Source organism: Choristoneura fumiferana, chromosome 8 (assembly GCF_025370935.1).
Source record: "Choristoneura fumiferana chromosome 8, NRCan_CFum_1, whole genome shotgun sequence".
Lineage (NCBI taxonomy): Eukaryota > Metazoa > Arthropoda > Insecta > Lepidoptera > Tortricidae > Choristoneura > Choristoneura fumiferana.
Window position 1 is genome coordinate 17,589,856 of NC_133479.1, and position 18,839 is coordinate 17,608,694.

The 18,839-nt window shown below is 37.1% G+C and overlaps 2 protein-coding genes across 4 annotated transcripts in view; one reads left to right on the top strand and one right to left on the bottom strand.

The window, feature by feature from the left end:
* Positions 1-16,239, top strand: part of LOC141430674 (TBC1 domain family member 12-like) — a 45,257-nt gene extending 29,018 nt beyond the window's left edge. For both annotated transcript variants that reach the window (XM_074091505.1, XM_074091504.1), the window contains exons 3-7: positions 1,922-2,128; positions 9,034-9,568; positions 10,324-10,452; positions 10,828-11,020; positions 11,706-16,239. In XM_074091505.1, coding sequence (XP_073947606.1) covers positions 1,922-2,128; positions 9,034-9,568; positions 10,324-10,452; positions 10,828-11,020; positions 11,706-11,920 — 1,279 coding nt within the window. In that variant the 3' untranslated portion in view covers positions 11,921-16,239. The remainder of the gene's footprint in view (positions 1-1,921; positions 2,129-9,033; positions 9,569-10,323; positions 10,453-10,827; positions 11,021-11,705) is intronic.
* Positions 4,818-9,026, bottom strand: LOC141430678 (uncharacterized). 2 transcript variants are annotated; one of them, XM_074091515.1, is made up of 5 exons: positions 8,567-9,026; positions 8,274-8,383; positions 7,736-7,982; positions 7,322-7,390; positions 4,818-7,111 (listed from the first exon to the last, which is right to left on the bottom strand). In XM_074091515.1, exons 1-5 carry the CDS (start codon positions 8,612-8,614, stop codon positions 6,923-6,925), a joined length of 663 nt encoding a protein of 220 aa, XP_073947616.1. In that variant the 5' UTR covers positions 8,615-9,026; the 3' UTR covers positions 4,818-6,922. The 2 variants fall into 2 exon arrangements, with proteins under 2 accessions (XP_073947616.1, XP_073947617.1); XM_074091516.1 differs by lacking the exon at positions 7,322-7,390.
* Positions 16,240-18,839: the final 2,600 nt, after the last annotated feature.

Sequence of the window (18,839 nt, forward strand, 5' to 3'; positions counted from 1 at the left end):
GGTTTGAGTACTTACTAAGAAAATGGTTAATGAATGAACATTACATATATACAGCTTTTAAACATATATATAATGAACTTAAACACATAATGGCTTTTAACTTTCTAAACTAACTCCTAAGCGTTGGAGCATTAAATTAATTCTACAATCGTGACTTTAAATCAAATGGGTTTTCTTTAATAAGTCTTTTGTCCATTATGATATATTTTGTGAACCTTTGTTACTGTAGTACTTTTAATGTATTTGGTACCGTTTTTTTATTGTATTGTATCGTGTATAAATAACAGCGTACTGTACTGTACCTACTCATCTCATCATCATCATCCTGCACTTTTTCCAGCTTCATTTGAGGTCGGCCTTTCTTGTAGGTACGTCTGTGCCAGGGTTGTCAACGGTGGGATATTTTGCACTTTCAAGTCTTCTTCGACGGTGAACCTCCAAGAGGCTATAGATCTGCCCTTTCTCTTTGCCTGGTGCCTATTTTGAGCACCAAGCCAAGAGAAAGGGGTTTTCACGGAGTAGTTCTGGTCCCGCCTCACCTACTGATCGTAATCATCATCATCATCATATCAGCCATAAGACGTCCACTGTTGGACATAGGCCTCCCCCCATAGACCTCCAGTTGCCTCGGTTGGAAGCGGCTTGCATCCACCGTGAACCCGCGACTTACTGATCATAATAATAAAAAAAAACTGAGAGGAGGCCTGTGCCCAGCAGTGGGACGTAAATAGGCTGGGATGATGATGATGATATTTTGTAATTTTGAACATGAAACTAACGTGAGACTCAGTCATATTAAATGATTATGAACCAGTTATCCGGTTTAATATCATTTATATTTTCTATATGACTGAAGATTATCTGCGAATCAATAATAACGTCCGGGCCTTTAATAGATAACTATTTTCTAAATAAAAGCAACAATCTTAACGAGATTCACATAATTTGTTTCTTTGTGTCTTTACTTCGCCAAAACGAATCGTGCGCAGATAATTACCAACCAGTTTAGAGCGGTTATCTCTTAACTAGTTAACATTAATATCAGCATCGGGGCCGAAGTATTAGAACTATTAGAAGCACGCAAATTGTGCGTATGCGCATATAATAGAAGCTGTGCCAGGCATTTGCATTCTGGCACACCTGTGGTTATTTAACTAGTCTGATGCGGTAATCGATTTCGTGGTGTGTTTATGGTAATGTTTAAACGGACTTAAACGCAGAGTACGCAATTTTAATGTTTAGTTAATTTGATTATGATTATGAATGAACAAAATTTACTGGTTATTTAATGGGTAACTTATTGCACCTAAATGAACTACTTACGTGCATGGCGACTCAATGAGCAGGAACCAGCCCAGTATCGTCATTTGGGCTATTCAATGAAACTAAGCCGTTTAGTATTTTCTGGTAAGAGGCGGATTGATCAATAGGAGTCCGAAGGAGTTATTCTGAAAGTTTATGAGAATTCCCTTGTCAGACGTATGTAGCAGTAGGTACTAGCAGTTACAAATCTAATTGAGGATAGCACCTCGTTGAACGGTCGTGTTAAGTCGTGTAGCTCTATTGGCGATTTGGCGAAAGAATGTTTGGAATCTTTTTAGTGACTTCGCATGTTTGGGGGGTGGACTACGGCCTCTGGTATGTCTTGGCTTGGCCGATGCAACGAAGCAGAATCGACACCCGCCGTTTATTTGTTCGGAGAGTCGAGCCTCTGATAAATGGCAAAATATTAAAACAACAAAAGTAAACGACGTATAGTTCAATTTACTTATGGGTTGAGTGGTTTGGATACAGTATTAAATGTTTGTGAACCCGCTGCTTCCAAATCGTGTCCCAGACTACTTATTGAAGCACCTCTCACCACCAAATTTCTACATTTGCCATCCATAACATAACTCACGTAACATTGTCTTCATTCCAGACCTTCAAACCTCCCAGCGAAGACCACTGAAGAAGCGCTCCGTCACAAAGCCGAGCACGCCCGAATCATGGAGGCGGCTCGGAGGCGGGTCGAGCGCGAGACGGCGGCGCGGCACGCGCGGGTCCAGGAGTCTCTCCGAATGGAGGAGCGCCTCGCGAGGCATGCGCGCGAGTGGACGCAGCATATACTGCCGGAATGGGGGACCCAGTGAGTGTACATTTTTAGTAGGTTTTAACCTGATAGGGCAGCGGCAAATACTTAGCCACAGTATAACAAGTTTCCCTACAGTAATCCGACGGAGACGTCTAGACAGAGCAATCGTGCGGGGCGTGAGGGGTGAGGCGCGGGTGGGAGGAGCCCCAGCTGCATACTTCGCCGTTCTTAGTAGCTTGGGACAAGTCTTCTAGGGCTATGGCTTTTTTTAACATTTAAATTTATAATAAAATTTATTATGGTGCATACGACATGTTCTGTGAGTGCGTGCAGATCTTCATCTCGCATAAATAAGGAACTAAGATTCCATCTATTTATATAATACTTATATTTATTTATTTTTTATTTATTTGGAAAAGTCCTGGAAACCGAAAGTATTTTGTAGAAAAAAAAAAAAAGTTTTTTTTTATTTCAAAAATTGTATAATTTTGATACTTCTTACCCCTAGTAAGTATGCCACCCCTAATTCATTTTGTTTTATATAATTTCGCAAAACCAATATGTGCCGATTCGTAAAAGACTATCTAGTATCTACCTTCCAAATTTTAAATTTGTGACAACCGTTCAACTTCAAAGGCGTCGGCCTACTGTAGGGATAACTTGTTATACTGTGACTTAGCGATGTGGTGGGAAGAAATCTTAGGGCACCACTTTTTTAATCTGATTGAATAAATAACAGTACGAGTATGTATGTACGTACGTGAGTAGACGTAGAATATACTGCTAGATTAAGGTAGATAGCAGTGCAGTGGCGTACTAGGCGTAGCCGCCCCCTCTTAATTGCCGCCAGGGGCGGACCGCCCCCACTGCACTGCTGTGGACCACAATTCCCACTGGGTTGCCTAAATTTTCACCTCTCGCCCACATCTCTCGTTCGCCTTTTCTGCACTAGTGCCGGTAGGTCGTCGGAATATGATTTTAGCGAAATGGACCTGAGCCACATCAGTTTTGGGTTTAGGGAACTGTCTAATCTGATAGTTCGAATTGCTGACAATATTTACTTACCTACTCGTAGTTAGTTTTAACAAAGAACATGCTTTCGAAGGCCGATAGTAAATATTCATCAGCAATATACATATAGGTACAGTTGATCAATAATATAAATAATTAATCTTCTTCCTACACGTCAGTACGTAGTACTGGTACGTAGATTATAGGCAGTTTGTTAGTTATTCAACCATACCTACATTATTTACATTCTCTTATTATTTAGGAGTGCCTTTTCGAAGATGCTTATTTGTGCATCCAAAACTCCTAACTGCCGTAACCCAATTGAAATGATTATTTTAAGCGCTCTTTTACATATTCTTTTTACTGTCAGCGCTCTCTGAAAAACGATAATTTCCGAGAAGAACGCGCCGTCCGATGCTATGGTAAGATTTATCGCATAACAGTGGGATGGCATTAGCGCAAAACGAGACAGTCACAAAGCCGGAATGTACGGATCCTCAAATAGATGAGCACTACTTTCTCTCTAGATTAGGCCAAGGTCAACGCGTGTATAAACTTCGTGATCTGTTCACGGTTCGGAAATCAATTTCTTTTGAAAAATATTAGAAACAGAGGGCAAGTGGACGACTAGACAGTAAAAAAATAATGCCCGGTTCACATTATTCCAGTAAAACCATTCCAATACCTAGCATGACACTACGGTGCTCGATCGATCTTCTGTAACTCGTTTGGATTGTGATGTGACCCCGCAATGTATCGCTATTGGCACGATTTTACTGAAATAATATGAACCGGGCATAAGGCTATTCTTTTGTCTATTGTCTTGCCTTATGTCAGTCTAGCCATCAGTGGTGTGGTGTGAAAAATTTCGGAAAACAGCGGAAAAAAAAGATCCTACATCAAAGCAGCGAGTGCAGCGATGTGAGCGAGTGGTAAAAATTTAGGTGATCCGGTGGAAATCGAATTGTTCCGGGGCCAAGCCTACCTACTCTATGCCGTTTACCGCTGTTTCTGTGTTAGGAAAATCTAAGGAATAAGGATAAAAAATCCTTGAATTAAACCACCTGCACTGTGGTGATTGCATTTGTAGTTGGCCGACATATTGTTTGTCTATTTTCGTAACACAAGGAAAACGACGGATGAAATCATTGACCTCCAAAGAAGCACAGAATTCTTGGACCACAGTTTTAAGATTTTCAGTGTCAGGTAAAAAATGTCGTCGGATTACAGTTACAGCTCCTAAAATTACCCAAATATTAAAAATACTGGCTCTTTGAGTGGAAACATATCTAAATAATAGAGAGGAAACATAATACCTAATATTGGATTTAATTAAGTTAACATATGTTGTATTTATAAGTTTAGATCCCGAATCCCGAAGAAAATCAAATAAGTATATGAGATTACATATTAATAGTCTATCACAGACATGTTGTCACACTCCAGAGTCCACTAATTGACGGTCAAGAATAACTCGGGTTGGCGATGTTTTGGCCAAGTTTGCAGAAAAGTAAATAAACTCATTGAACTTGAAGGGCATTAGGTCAGCGTCGTAACATTGAAACTTCACTGACGTCCATTAGTCTTATTGCGTCTAGATGCTTGCACTCCGCAAGCGGGTCAATTGCATGCAGATAAGTATCTTTAGACTTTTTAGAACAAACATCATTATCATTATTTTGTGGCCAGACGCAAAAATAAATTGATATTCGTACACTGAAATTAATTTGGAAAAATCCCCGACTTTGTCGCTTCAAAGTTCAATATCTCAAAAACGGCTAAACCGATATTGATGAAACATGTTTAAGAAACATCGCTAGAAAGCCTGCTTTCAATTAAAAAAAAAACCGCATTCATATCGGTCCACCCGTTAAAGAGCTACGGTGCCACAGACAGACACACACAGCGGGCAAACTTATAACACCCTTCTTTTTGCGTCGGGGGTTAACAAAGGTTAACTTTAATCACATAAATAGTAAAAGTAAGTGCTTGAATCATTGTCACCATGAATCTATATAACGGGATTTTGCTATTAGCTACTACGAGTTAATAGCAGAAGCGGATCCAGAGCTATGGTGCTTAATCCCCCCCTCCCCACCCTTCAAGCAGACTGCTAAAACTTACCCTCAGCGGAATCAAGCGCCTTCCATATGATTTCGGATCCGCTGCTAATCATGTTTAGAGGAAGAGGTAACTAAATGTACAGTCGAACAAATTGAATCCTGACCCTGTCATGGGCGTACCCAAGGGGGGCAAAGAGGGGCAGCTGCCCCCCCTGGATTTTGTTTACATCCCTACTAACTATCTACTGTTGTCGATAAAAGTTCTTATTTTCAATACAGTATAAACGTGGATTTTGACTAGGTGCTTATAAAATTTGATTTGTCCCCGCCTGGCCCAGAACCTGGTTACGCCCATGAGCAGGGTGGACCTTTGTGCTACTAATGTCATGTTGACATCTCATACTTTTTTCAAGGAAATCATAGTGAAATTGATTAAGTATTAAAAGGTTCCATCCTGGGTCATGTCATGATTCAATTTGTTCGACCGCACGAGTACGTAGTACGTACCCACTAATAGTTACCTTTTCCTCTAAAAATGTACAATCTAAGTATTTCCTGCGATTCCTGCCAAGCAGTAGCGTAGCTAGGTAACCTAGGGCCCTGGGGCAAATAAAAAAATGGGGCCCACTGCTATCAAAACTGGTAAGGTTTTTTGAAGTAAAATCATTATACATTATATACAAATACTTTAAAAATGCTAAGCAACTTTATCATCAGCTATAAAGCAGAATTTCGAGGGCCCCCTGAGCTTGAGCCGCATAGCCCCTTGGTAGCTACGCCACTGCTGCCAAGAACGCTTAATAAATAATTCACGAAAAATACTATTCTATTTTAATTTACTTGACAGGGTATTTTCATGTCATTGTCTATTTTCGTATAGTTAAGTCACAAAACAAAACGCGAATGCTTTTGGTTTACTTATTACTTGTTTGTATTGCAACAATAACTGATAGACAGACACTCTCTCTTTCCCGCTTTGTTCATTGTTTTGCCAATTGTGTTTGTATGGAAACAATAAACTGAACTCGTTTCGTGGTGAAGTATGGTGATCAAAGTAGAACAGGCTTTCGTCTGCCTGTTGTTTGTTTTGCGTTGTTAAAAATACTAACGTAACGTGGAACCCGTGGTGCTCTAATGGTTTGACCTATGGCTATGGCCCCTCAAGCAGACGATCGTGGGTTCAAACCCCGGCTCGCACCTCGTGAGTTTTTCGAAATTCATGTGCGAAATTACATTTTAAATTTACCACGAGCTAATACGGTGAAGGAAAACATCGTGAGAAAACCTGCGAAGCAATTCAATGTGTGTGTGGAGTTCCCAATCTGCACTGGGCCCGCATGGGAACTACGGTCCAAGCCTTCTCATTCTGAGAGGAGGCTTGTGCCCGGCAGTGGGAATTTGTAACGTTATACCACCTGTTGCCCGCGTCTTTGTTTGCATGGTACTCATTTTTCACGTTTTCACCACTTCTTTCTACCACAAAGGATAAGGGTTGAAAGAGATGGTGAATGCGATTGCGAGCCACCTAGGTCCTCAGTATGATCACTACGAAATTCAATAAACGAAGTTCGTATCGTACCGTCTCGCTGACGCAAGCACTATTTCATACGAGTGGGAGGGACGGTACAATACGAACTTCGATTTTCGAATTTCGTATTAGCCCTGCAGGTTTACTGAAATAGGTTCAACAATTAACACATGTTTAATAGAAACTTGTAATTTATAAAAAAATAAACTTTATACAAATTGGAAAACAAGGCAAGAAAAAAAATTATTATTCAGCCATGCGGTTTTTAATTTTTTGGTCATAATAGTAAATTTTTTTCCTTAACAGGCTTTGCTCTATCAGCAAGTTCTCTTTCTTTATTGCTTCATTCTCCATCTGCCTGGCGTGGAGCTCCGTGCGGCATCTTTGCTCACATAAAATCAAGTCAACTGCTAAGTCGTCCGATGATGCTGGTAACTGAAAATAAAATAAATTCAGATCCATACATCATCTATCATCCAAATAATCTAAAATCTTTCAGTATGGAACCAAAGTGTATTTAACTTGCATGATGTTCATAATATTTTCAGCCGATATATCAATTGAATGCACAAGTTTTTTCTTGATAGGCCATAGCTTGCATTGATAATGTTATTTAATTCATTGTAAAACTGTAGAGTAGCAAACCTTTCTTTCAGTCCCAGGTTTTTTTGGCTTATTTAGTTGGGTTTTAGGAGATTGGAACATTGACTGAACCTTAAACAGAAATTAATTGTTAAATAAATCTGTATCATCATCATCATCCCAGCCTATATACGTCCCACTGCTGGGCACAGGCCTCCTCTGTATATTTTAGTTAATTATATATGTTGTAAAATTAGTATTGTTAGCAACACACCCTGGCTTAGTGTGGCCAGAGAATGGTGTGGCTTTATTTTGGAGAAAGGAATGTGAGAAATGAGAAGTGAATGAATTTGATTATAGACTTTCTTTATTTCTTTACCTCTCATTTCTTCAAAGTAGCACCATGCTAAGCTGGGGTAGGTTGCTAGGCTAGTATTACACATTCCAATATTTTATATCACTTTTCTTGTTTTATACCTGGTCAATCTCAGCATCTGACTCAATTTCTTCAATAAACACCTGCGAATGACACTTTTGGATATTGTTTGCATTATCAAGGTCTTGGTCAGGAAGTTTTAGAGGACCATCATCAGTTGGGAATGATGTGCCCATTCCCACTTCCATTTTCTTTTTCTTCTCCTTTTTTTCAATGGACTTAATGGTGCCCCACTGGCCTTTTAACTGAGCAATGGTGCGTCTTCCCCCCTTACACATAGTATTGAAACTGGAAGGATATTACAAACATAAGCAATGGTTACAAAAGAACATAGACGGATGAGATGGAGATGTGAGGAATAGCTGTTTTGATCATTGGCTCAGTGGAAAACAGGGCACTGAGTTTAAGGGTTCTGGTTGAGTACCTATAACTATCATTGGTTGTCGTCTTCAGTGAATGTGTCAGGACTTATCTCTTTATAGTTATGTACCTGTTAATCTTCTATCCCGGAAAAATGATAATTTCAAAGCGCACATTTACTTCAGCGGTAAAACACAGTGGTGCAGTGGGGTTTCTTACCAATTTTCAAGCTCAATCCACGCTTCCACTTTTCGGGTATTAGAATTTGCGTCCGTGTTTTTGTTTTCGATTGCCTCATAATTTTCCATGATAAGCGCTTTCAATAATAACTGAAAGCAAACAAATACTTGGCATATTATAGGTAGAGTCATTCACGATGACGCGTGCCGTGGTTCTTATTAAAATGTCATTAATGTCTAATTTTGTCAAAATCACGCGTCTTCGTGGATGGCACTAAGTATACTGTGAGTAAAGAAATACGAAGCCAATAATCAAAACTTACGCGCACGTACCTTGTCATGTTCCTGCCAATTTTCGCTTCTTTGCCTTTTTTTGTCCATCGTGATATTTCGTGATTGATAAAGTTAAACAAACAAAACAAACAGCCTGCAAGCAAATACTGCAATGCAAATTGGCGCTAAAAAATAGGATTGATAAGATTGATTTGATTGATTGATGACAGTGACAGTGACAGCTCAGAAGCGTTTTTTTGCGTTAGTTTTTTTTACGTTTAGATTCCAAGTATTTAAGCTAACTACAATTTCGAAGTATGGAACACTCCATCATTATTTATTTTTGGAAACTACTTAATAGTGTGAATAAAAAATCACGACAAATCTGCGCGACGTAAGTCCAATGCTTATAAATAGGTAAGTAGGTACATTTAGAATTCTCACGGTATTCGGTGGTGCAAGCAAGATCAGCAAAACTTTTTTGAAATGAAAGAATCTTTTAAACAAAACTTTTTTGTTCTTTCCAGAAAAAACGCGAAACGCACGCAAGAATTGTGGTGGAGCGGACTGCCTCCCTCGATCCGCGGCAGGGTGTGGCAACTGGCCATCGAGAACAAACTCAAGATAACCCACGACATGTACCAGGACTATGTTGCCAAAGCCAAGCAGAAACTTCACGAGGCCCAGTTACGAAGGAAACGGTTAAAAGTCAACAAAGGGACGTGCGGATGTGTGGAAGAAAAAGAACTTTCCAGAAGCGACGAGAAGATCGAAGAACCGGAACAAAAGACTGACGAACCACGATTAGGACTGCCTAGGAACTTCAGCGAGCAGAATTTAAAGTCACACGCTACTGAATCAGAACCAAAGAAGTGTTGCTCGAAATCAAACCCCAATTTACTCGATTATAGCGACGAGTGTTCCATGGAGCTGATACAGCTGGACATTGCGCGGACTTTCCCACATCTGTGCATATTTCAACCCGGCGGGCCGTATTTTGATGTGCTACACGAGTTGCTTGCTGCATATGTCTGCTATAGACCAGACATTGGATACATACAGGTTTGTTTTTGTCCATCTGTACCAACTAAGACTTCGAACATGTTCAACAGTAGTCAAATTTTTAATGGGGCATATTTACCGTAAAAAATATATTTTCTATTAGTTATAGTCGGACTTTGAACTATCGCCACTATTTAAAGCCTGACCCGAAATATATGACTATTCGCCATGTTGCGGAATTTAATTGGAACTAATTTCTTACACTGGCAATAATTTTAATGATTGTCAGTGTCACTGTGGCGGTTTCTTTGAACAATAACAAAAAATGCCCAAAAACGATTAGTTAGTCAACAACGGATCATTGTAAATAATTATTTATTTATTTATTTGCCAATAAAAAATTACAGCATTACAGTAAAACCAATGCGCTGTAAAATTCAAATTAATGTTTAAATAATAAACTACTGAAAAAAACGCTTGGGGAATGAAACTATTTCACTACAAAACCTTTCCAAATTAACATCAGACCTAACAGGTAAACGTTGTAGACAAGTCAAGATGTAATTGTTCCGACTATACTGAACTATTGCCATATAAATAAGAACAATAGCGCCCTCTTGACAATAATCATATATTTTTGGTTTACCTTTAATCCTATTAGCGACCATTGATATAAGATAATTTGTAAATAGAAGAGGTTTAAAATAATTTGTTTATTTAAGGCTTCACATTCTTAGCCGAAAAATACAGTTGTAGGCTGTCATGGAATATAATAAAAGTTATAAAATGATGAAGCATATTTTCTTTATTTCCAGGGTATGTCGTTCATTGCGGCAGTCCTGATCCTCAATATGGAGGCGCCCCAGGCGTTCGTATGTTTCGCCAACCTGCTGGACGGGCCCGTACTCCGCGCCGCCTTTACGAGAGACGGGGCTACCATGCAGGTGCGTACATTACTTCCAGGGTCCTTCTTCACGATGGGGCTATTCTCGACATGGGACGCTCCAGGCGGTCGTGTGCTTCGCCAACCTAACTACATCATTAGATAGGGGTTCTTCCTGAAATCTGCCAGATCTATGTGACAGTGGATATTGCTCGTAGAACCTCGCAGTTGGCGCGATAGTAGAGTGGCGACCACGATCCGAAATCCGCGCGCAATAGAGCGTGAAGGCGGCGATGATAAGATGGGGCAGGGCAGGGCAGGATCCATTGTTGTGGAACTCATTAGAAGAGACCTTTGTCTAACAGTACACGTCTTTGAGCTGATAAAATGTTGTAGATAGAATGTAAAAAATAAAGTTAATCATCTTCCATTCCAGCGACTCTGGAAGGCCTATACAACTCTGCTGCGGCACAATCTGCCGGCGCTCGCAGACGCGGTCGCCCCGGAGCTGTACTTGCTGGAGTGGCTGTACACCGCCTTCGCCAAAGCCATGCCTCTGGACGCCGCCTGCCGCGTCTGGGACGTCTTCCTAAGGGACGGGGGCACTTTCCTCTTCAACACAGCGCTTGGTAAGCTTTTTGTCCTCTTCATTGGCCTAGAATTTGTCCTATTTTATTTCAAACTCAAACTCACAAGATTTATTGACATAAAAACACACTACATCACAACAAATCACAGTGAAAACATAAATGGGACACTTAGCGTAGGCAAGGCGTAGAAGTAGTAAGTACTACAGTTACTTACGTACTTGCTTAGCATTTCCTTTTCATCACAGAATTAGGTCAAACTTTTATAAATCTTCTCTTCTTTGAGTCTTTGACCTAGATTTTATCCTACTTTATTTGGGATTTGGAGTTAGCTTTCGTAGTACTTGCCACACCAAACGCTTGTGGATTGTCTGCGATCCTGTATCGGCAATGTTTAGATCGCTTTTTATATTTTCTGTCCACGATATTACTGGTAATGTGAAGTAGTTTGAAATAGAAACCGGCGTCACTTTGCGGAGTTTTGTCTAAAATACAAATCAGTACTTTACACACACTCAGTAATTATCTAATTAGTATTACGGTTAAAAAGATACAGAAAGAATCGCTCAGCTTTGGAACCTTCGCTCAAAAAAAAACTTCCTTGGTTGACATTGTTATGGAATTTGATCGTGAATATATACGAATTCATTGCATATAAGTTTAGAAATTAACATACTTTCAAATAGGGCGATGAAGACATTAAAATATTCATATGTTTTCCTTTCAGGTATCCTCCATCTGTACCAGGAAGAGCTAAAAGCCATGGACTTCATATCAGCTGCGCAGTTCCTCACCAAACTGCCCGAGGACCTGGATCCAGAGGCTCTATTCAAGAGCATATCCTCGGTCACTATGACCCTGGACGGTATGTCTTTCGAGGAGTTGGCGACTTGCTGCGAAGTAGAGAACAGCTTAGATGATGATGTTACAGTTAGGTTATGATACAGGAGATGGTCTGTCTGGGAGCTTATCGATGCCCTCTCATTCAGGGTCAAATTATAACGTGCTGGGGAGACATTTAAAGTATTGACAAAAGGGGTAAACTGGTCTCAATATTGGAAAACAGTGACGTTCCGAGATATGACTCTTTGAATACTTTGGGGTGACTTTTGGAGTACATAGTGTTACTTATCGTGCATTATTTTCATGTTACCAAAATAATAATCAATGTTTTGGTAGCGAGAAGTTAAAAACTCATTCCCAGAGGGTTCTCAAATTGTTGCTAGTCTTAATTTCTTCCTAGTTATGTCCAATGGGACTTACCTTTTTGTCAATATAAATAGTAATCTTATCGATGGTTAAATTAACATTAACTCAATCGCATCAACATAAAATGGAGCAGTTGTTGTTTAATTCAGGTATTCCCTACAGTATGTGACGTGCCTTGGATTGTAGTAGGGTTTTTTAAAGAGTGATAAATACTTCCTAGCAAGGTATGTAGCGAAAAAAATACGCTATTCTTTTTACTATTACTCGTTATCTTTTGAGAGAAAAGTTGCACCATCCAACAAAAGATAAAGATATGCGAGGTAGACAAAAAGCATGCGAGCAAAAACCTATCTTTAGAGAAGTTGAGTTAATTGAGGTTAGAAAAATTAATTCTTATTGGTGGATATTTCCTCGCACATCGTTTGGATATCTAGCACAGATAAGGTGGATATGGATCCTAACAGTTGCAAATATATTAGCTATCTAGGCGTAGACGTCTTCTAAACAATGCATATACACTAACCTACAGTTTTCTAGGTGTCACCTTTGTTGTTTTTTTTTATTTTATTTTGAATACTTGTTTTCTATCGAAATCGAGATAATTTATAATGCTATTTGTAAATAGTTAAGCTAATTTATGTTGTATTTAAGGATACAACTCTTAAATAGTTAAAGTTTAAGGTTCAAATGCAGTGAATCTCAGTATTTACTCTTCGACTGTAACTTTAAAAATCGTATAAAACTCAAATGTTGCTGTGTTTTTAAAACGGTTTTAATATTTATTGCCATCCAACTGCTGGGCATAAAATGGGCCCATTGCTCTAGTACAACGGGTTGGAGTTTTTTTGCTAATATTTATTGTAAATAAAACTATATCTGCGTGTTTTTTTTTAATTATATTATAAATAACAGCTTATACCGAGCTGTATCTCACTCGTTAAGTAGGCTGACCGCTATTTTACGATTTTTTAAAAGCTACATGAGAGTTATGAAGATTTTGTATTTCAGCGTGTAAAAAAAATATCGTTAAATTTTGTAATATATTTGGAAGATGGTAGTGCAAAAATTGCAATCATATATCTAAATATGGAAAATATGCGGTCAGCCATAACACGTTTGTATCATTTTGTAAATAGAAAATCGTTTTACACTATAAAGAAATATATGTAAAGAAAATAAGCCTTAATTTTGAGTGTTTAAGTAAAATTATGTAAAACATATCATATTGTTTAGAAATTATAAGAAAAATAATCTTCATGTACCTGCCGATATGGATATTTAAATATTTCTGTAGAATATAAGTTTAAATTTAGTATCAGTATAACGATTTGCGATACACCACATTGAGAAGTAAACTTACGGGGCAAGGCATAAGGGTAGTATCCATCAAGACATTGTTGATCACAAAAACTGATCCATATAACTTTAGTGCCGGCTTATATGCGGCGGAGTATGAGTATGAGTATATTATAAAATATGACAACTAGGGATTTTCTTCACTAGGTACTCGTACTAGATTATACAAACTTTGGGTACTCAAAGATCAAAATATTTACAAACAAATTATTTACTAAATTCAGACGCTGACTCTAATTCAGACACCAGACACCGTCATATTTCGCAATAACGCCAATTGTCATTAGACTATCTATGGTAACCATAGACTATGGTAAAGTTGCTTACAATGCAAAAGCTAAAGATGTTCACGTTATTAAATCATTTAAATTAAATCTGTTTATATGCGAAAAAACACAACCATCGAAAAATTTAACTTCTAATCCTTAAGTTATATAGAATTGTTATTGTAAACACCCTTAAATAAAGTCACCTTAATTAAGTATCGGTTAATCCCTTCACTTGTAATTTGTAGTTTCGACGAAGTCTCGAGCTGTCGTGAGTTACTTTTCATGGTATCGCTTATCGTATAAAAACTTTTAGTCCATTCAAATAAAATCAGTAGTGTAATAAAATCTGTGCCACAGTTTCTTATTCGGTATTTATAAACTCGATCACGGTCCAAACTAAACGACCTCTTAGAAATTTTCATTAATTAAACCAACTTTTAGTAAGTGGACATTTATTGTATAATATATGTGCGTCAATTATATTAATAACTATTTTTAAATGTAAACGGTATCATCGAGTAGTAGAACCGGCCTAATAATTAGTGAAATATCGAATCTTTCGAAGTATGCTATATAATTCTATTTATATTTACCTATATTAACTTATATGTATGTATTTATTCTAGAATTTATAGATATTTCATAGTTGGGTGTTAAATTAAACCTTTATAATATTTCTTTGTTTTGCGCACTAGAGCTTTAAATTTAAATTATTTGGTGTTTGACATAAAAACAAAAACATGTCGTTAGCAAAAATTATTTTATTTTATGTGATTTTAATGTAATAAATTAAACTGTGTTATAATTTTTAGGTTTCAGCTTTAATCAATTATCTAGTGTCGATTCTTGCCTCACTATCAAGATTTTTGTTGCTTAAAAAAAATGGAGTAATTGTTCTCTACGTTCATTATTTATTTGACACATTGGAAAACTTTGCCTCAATGTCTAATATATTAAATACCTTATGAATTTTCATATTGCTATTTCGATTGCAAGAATATTATAATGTTGACATTGACATAGCTTGCAGATTTATTTGCAACACTTATACACTTGAGTGATATACAAGAATCAGTTTCCATATAAGTATACAAGGTGTTTTTAAATTCTCCGGGATTTTTTTAAGAAGTTTAGTTTGCATTATTCTCGGCAATGATGGATTTCCCAAAAGCGCTGGTAGTTAAAAAAAAATGACGTGTACAAGAGCCCATTGCGGCCTTTGAACGCCCCTGTGGAAGGCTTTTCATCGAAATTTCTGATTCAAATGTTTGTCACGCCTTTTGAACCAGTACACTTTGAACACCCCATCAATGTATGGACGACGATTAAAAAATCCGGAAAACATTTACAGTTTGCTCACAAGGAATTTGATTTATTTTGATATATGTTATGGAGTAGTCTAAAATAACGGACACGTATTTTTTTTTAGCTGCCCAAACTCATGGAGAAAATGTCCTTCAAAGTACTGAAAATTGACCAAACCTTCTAATTTCTGTTGAGAGATTTGTTCAAGAAAATTGATAATTAATTACTGGTTTCGTTATATGTTGGAGAACATGAAAAAAGAATGGAGGCGTGTTTTGTCATTTCACCACAAACTCATTTTTTTTTCGGGACCATGGACCATGGATCAAGAAGTTTTCAAGCCAAAAAAATAACCAAAGGGAAGTGAGTGAATCTCTCAACAGAAATTAGAAGGTTTGGTCAATTTTCAGTACTTTGAAGGACATTTTCTCCAAACAGGTTGAGTTTGGGCAGCTAAAAAAAAATACGTGTCCGTTATTTTAGACTACTCTATAACATATATCAAAATAAATCAAATCGGAGTCGGACAGTTGGGTACCCTTCCTTGTCAGTCAGACTAATAAGTATATCCAACTATCTGAAATTGAAGACACACCTTGGACAGTTCCCAACAAAATATTATTTTTAAAATTGTTCATTGTTAAATTTAATAATAACGCATAAGCTACGAATATTTAAGATTTAGATCCTAGAAAAAGAAGGAAAGCCTACAAAGTTTTCTGAGACAGTCAATAAATATAAATAAAATGAGTAAATGAATTAAGAATATAGTAGGTATGTGAATATTATTGAACTGGAATGGATTTATTCTTTTGAAAAAAGGTTCTATCTATGTGACTGTATCAGATAACTTTATAGTAGTTAATATAGTTCTTATTACAAGGCGTTTTTCGGTTGACAAATGCTCTTGGATATTGTAAGTTACACTTGTGATGTGGACTGATATTATATTGTATGTAATGTATTGTATATGAAATGCCATCTCAAGTAACTCTAGCGTAGTATTGCTCTTGCATTGTAAATAGATTTTATTGTAATTAAAATTTGCCCCAAAATTGTGCGGTATCGTAATGCATGTAATTTTATTGTAAAATAAATTGCAATTATACGAATTGAAAAATCTCTTTTTTTTTCTTCCGTTTTACTTATTAGGCATTGCGAAAATACGAAACGAAATATAGTTAAGTATTTTAGGGAATTGAGTAATTAGCATAGCTGTTGCGGTTGCCAGTAATTTCGTCTGTCTCCCGCTGGAATTTAGTACTTTGCCGGGATAAAAGTAGTGTATCTTAACCCTTTAGTGGGTAACGGCAAGATATTTGCCGTCATACGACTCAGTTATTTTATTTTTTTCTCAATATGGTTCGCATAAGAGAACATACTCGTACCAATTTACGAAAAATAGAATAGCAGATAAACGTTATTCCAACCCATGTTAAATGATGATTCTTAGGCCTGAACTTAGATTTTTAACTATTCCTTACAATTGAACAAAAATGTTTGTAAATAAAATTTTGTTTGCTGGATTTATCCGATAGTCACAATTCTCTACTTTCAGAGACAAGATTGGCGATATAAGTTTAAAGAAAAAAAAATCTGTTATTTGATAATTTAAAAAATGAAGACGGCAATATATTTGCCACTATCCGTTAAGTGTCTGGTGTTTATTAAAGGAAAGGGTGGGTTAGGCTACAATTGTTATTGATTTATATATGGAGCAATAGCTTAATTCAATACTTCAAATTTGCCTTTACCTTTATTGCTGAATTAGCCGTGTTAGTTAGAAATGACAACGGAAGTAAAAAAATCTCGCAAAAAAAGTGTTGATTGTTCGTGCGTGCAATCTTATAATATAATATATTGTTGTTGCTTAACTCGCAGGTTAGGTATTTTTAATTATTTCTTATCATCTATTGGTTTTTAATTTATTTATTTTAGATACGTCGTGCCACCCGTAGTTCCCCCGGCAAACTGACATGGCGGTCTTGTCACTTAATGCCCTTGGCTGATAGCGGCAAACATATTGCCGTCTCATAATTCGGAAACCCTGCAATAATAGGTATATACATTTCTCTTTCTCAAATATCATAAAAAAAATCATTCATGCTGTGCGTATCGTTAAAGTTCTCATTCATTGCTTTAAAAAAATAATGGTCAAAGGGTTAATGAGAGATAGTTCAATTTAATTATTTAAAGGATAATTAAAACAATAATTTGAGAAGAAGAATAGAATGCATTCAGTATTTCCAGATATTACACGTAGTCAAGTCACCTACATTCAAACAAAGTTTACTTACGTCCTTAAGTCTACCTATGCAGCTATGTAATGGAATAAGTATGATGGAATAAATAAATCTATATAGGGATGCTGTTTTGCAATACTGAGTCAACTTACTGTCATTTTACAATACAATGTCAACTGTAAAAAAATCTTTTCTAAGGTTTGACATTATGTTGTATTGCAAAACAAAATTGTATGACAAATCAGGGTTAACACCAAATCAGCATCGGTGAATCTAGTTTAAGCTTGACTGTTCCATACATTTTGATATTACTAAACAGAGCTTAGCAACACATCGAGGTACAAATATATTTATCCGACGAGTGCAGTGGCGAGAGTGAGAATAGAAAGTATAGATAGGCTATCACAGAAAGTCTCTGCGCTCATGTTAATGTAAGTCTTAGTAGCGATCAAAACAACACCTTCGTAATGTTTTTTCTTGTAAATATTGAAAAAAAAACCCTCTGATACAAATTGAGAGCGTAGTACTCCAAATTACGTCACTTCCCCCCAACGTAGAATCATCCAAGGTCGTAAATGACGCAACATTTCACGGGGTGTGAGGGTACGTCATTGATGTGATGCAACAATTTTTATCAATGAGAAACTAGATGACAATACATTATCGGATCGACGGGAGCAATTAAAACTCGTGTAGTTAGATAAAGATAAGCTATAGGTATATCATTGTCATGGTGATTGCAATTGCGTTTGTGGGGTTCAATTGTGTTATACAAGAATGATAAATTAAATATAGTAGATTGTTCAACTAGGGACTAAAACAAGCCATGAGATGTTTAGCCACCCGAGCAGAGCGAGGGTGGCTATAGTTCGAGTGGCATTATGGTTGTTTAGTCTCGCGTTAAACACTCTACTTTTCACATTGAATGCGAGGAAAAAAACCATGTAAAAAGGAAGGAAAAATTACAATATTACTTTTTATAAACGTACGCTCGACTAATGGACAGGCCATCTGTTCAAAATTCAAATATAAAAAAAATTGTTGCGCGATTTTTTCTTTTCTTTTATTATTTATGAAGTGACGCTTTAAAAGCTTGCATTTAGCCAACAGTTTCAAAATTGAAAACTATTTTAAAACTAATTGAACTATGCATAATAAAATAAATTAATCCTTAATATAATTGAATAGATTCATACTAGACGTGTGCGCCGATGCTAAAATCTACGGCGGCGGGCGCCGGTCAAAAATCGGCGGCGGCGGCGTGTTTTCGGCGTGATTTCGGCGCGGAGATTTTAAATAGAACTGTTTAATTTGTAGACTAATTTTTATAACAAGATTAGATAAAATGTACAGACAATGAAGCTTTAATTGACGCCTTGCAGCGGCTGTAATTGTCACGGACAAATATCATTTTGTCCACCCGTTTTGGACTTAAACGGGACCTTTTTTCTTCTTCTCTTCTTTAAGATTCACCGTACC

Coding starts and splice junctions, on each gene's coding strand:
- LOC141430678 (XM_074091515.1), bottom strand. CDS start 8,614: ATGGACAAAAAAAGGCAAAGAAGCGAAAATTGGCAGGAACATGACAAG. Junction 7,983..8,273: donor TGGATTGAGCTTGAAAATTG/GTAAGAAACCCC, acceptor ATATCCTTCCAG/TTTCAATACTATGTGTAAGG. Junction 7,391..7,735: donor CAGATGCTGAGATTGACCAG/GTATAAAACAAG, acceptor TTTCTGTTTAAG/GTTCAGTCAATGTTCCAATC.